The following is a 2434-nucleotide window of genomic DNA, read 5'->3' on the forward strand; positions in this document are numbered from 1 at the left end:
TGCATTTACCTGGTGACCATCTCTGGCAACCTCAGCACAATCATTCTAATCAGAATCTCCTCTCAGCTCCATCACCCCATGTATTTTTTTCTGAGCCACTTGGCTTCTGCTGACATAGGCTATTCATCTTCTGTCACCCCCAACATGCTTGTAAACTTCCTGGTGGAGAGAAATACAATCTCCTACCTTGGATGCGCCATCCAGCTTTTTTCAGTTGTTTTCTTTGGAACAGCAGAATGCTTCCTTCTGGCTGCCATGGCATATGACCGCTTTGTAGCAATCTGCAACCCACTGCTTTATTCAACCAAAATGTCCACTCAAGTCTGTGAGCAGTTATTCATAGTGGCTTACACAGGTGGTTTTCTTAATGCTTGCTCTTTTACTTTTTCCTTCTTTTCTTTATCATTCTGTGGGCCAAATCAAGTCAATCATTTTTTCTGTGATTTTGCTCCCTTAATTGAACTCTCCTGTTTTGATACCAGTATCCCTGCAGCTGTTCCTTCATTTTCTGCTGGCTCTGTCATTGTGGTCACTGTGATTGTCATAGCCGTCTCCTACATCTACATCCTCATCACCATCCTCAAGATGCGATCCAGCGAGGGTCGTCACAAAGCCTTCTCCACCTGCACCTCCCACCTCACTGCGGTCACTCTGTTCTATGGGACCATTACATTCATTTATGTGATGCCCAAGTCCAGCTACTCAACTGACCAGAACAAGGTGGTGTCTGTGTTCTACATGGTGGTGATCCCCATGTTGAATCCCCTCATCTACAGTCTCAGGAACAAGGAGATCAAGGGGGCTCTGAAGAGAAAGCTTGAAGGAAAAATATTTTCTTAATGACACCTGTTATTTTGTAGAATTTGATACAATAATGTCCCATAGATACAGTCATAAAAGGAAATTTTCTCTGGTCACAATACAACTGACCATATATCATTACCCAGTGTGTAGCATTTTTTTAGTATTGGGTGGATTTTTAGATATCAAATAGGTAAATCACAGGCTCATAGTTATTTCTAATAAGATTAAGTTAAATTTATAATTAGGAAAACATACATAATCTGCTGAAAATTCTAAGGTGTATTCATATTTCTTTCAAAAGTAGCCATCTGTCATAATTTCATTCGAAGATATGTGAGCTAAAGAGACAAGTTACCGGCCCCCTATATACCTAAGAGACATTGTTGATAGAGGGGTAAGAAAACTTTTATAAACACTTTTGTTTATAAAGAGTGAATATAGCAGTCACACAGAAAACACCGGCCCATAGAATTGCCAAATCCAACTGGCTACAAATTGCTATTTTCTTTATCAGGGCCTAGTCCTAGTACATGTTAAGTTGGCTCTGTGTATCTTGGCTCTACCTACTGGACTGTCTGGATCATCCTTCCTTTTCCAGAACAATACTGCCCATGTTACAGCTGAGTAGTTTTCTTGTCATATTTCCTGACCAGTCTAGGCTAAGAGTCCACAGACCTTTCACTTTGCACTGTTCCTGTCCCTTGAACTACAAGCTGATGTATTTTCTTCAAAAATATTGTGAGAGTCACCAGAGAAATGCAAATAAAACCACAATGGGATACTACTTTACCCCCCCTTTTATGGTTAGAATAAAAAAGTAAGACAAAAAAAAGTATTGATGATAACATGGAAAATTGGAGCCCTCTTACACTGCTGGAGGGAATGAAAATGGTGCAATCATTTTGGAAAACTGTCTTACAGTTTCTCAAACTATTAAAAATAGAGTTACCCTATGACTCAGCAATTGCACTTCTAGATAGATACCCAAGAGAATTAAAACCTATGTCCACAGAAAAATATTTTCCTCTCTGTTCTTCAAACACTCACTACCTACCACTGTTGAATGCAGAAGTCTTTTAGCTCAGAGGAGAATCAAGGTTGAACGTATAAATTAGAGTGAACAATATTTAAGTAGTATTTAAATGGAAGAAATTGCATGAGACCCATATGTGGCTGTAAACATAAGGATATACAGGATAAACTATGGGACAGCCCAACATTTAAGGGTCTGGCAGAGTTGCAAAATCTAGCAAAGATGAACACAAATGGGCAAGAGAGGTAGGAGGAAACCCAAACAGGAATGTAATTTTGCAGAATACAAAAATGAAAGTGATTCAAGATGAAAAAGTCTGGGTACTTGTTTAATCCTTCTGAGATTTGGTAATGTGGCAACTGTAGGTAATTTAGCAAGAGCAGTTTCAGAGTGGTAAAATCAAAGCCACATGGGAGTGTACTTGATACATAGCTGGTAGATGAAAAATAATTTCAGCAAAAGGGTAGGCCATGAGCAGGAGAGTGTGGAGGATATTTCAGGAACAATGACTAACTCACTTTAGCTGGGTCATTTTGCTACATGAATGTAAGAGAATAAAGGATTATAATATTGGAAAACAGTTATGCTTACACTGGA

The 2434-nt window shown here is 39.0% G+C and overlaps 1 protein-coding gene across 1 annotated transcript in view; it reads left to right on the forward strand.

Moving 5' to 3' along the window:
• Nucleotides 1-840, forward strand: part of LOC105818259 (olfactory receptor 502-like) — a 9715-nt gene extending 8875 nt beyond the window's left edge. Inside the window, exon 3 of the mRNA XM_012654195.1 lies at nucleotides 1-840. Coding sequence (XP_012509649.1) covers nucleotides 1-840 — 840 coding nt within the window.
• The last annotated feature ends 1594 nt before the right edge of the window (nucleotides 841-2434 follow it).

This window comes from Propithecus coquereli, unplaced genomic scaffold (genome assembly GCF_000956105.1).
Source record: "Propithecus coquereli isolate 6110/MARCELLA unplaced genomic scaffold, Pcoq_1.0 Scaffold44, whole genome shotgun sequence".
Lineage (NCBI taxonomy): Eukaryota > Metazoa > Chordata > Mammalia > Primates > Indriidae > Propithecus > Propithecus coquereli.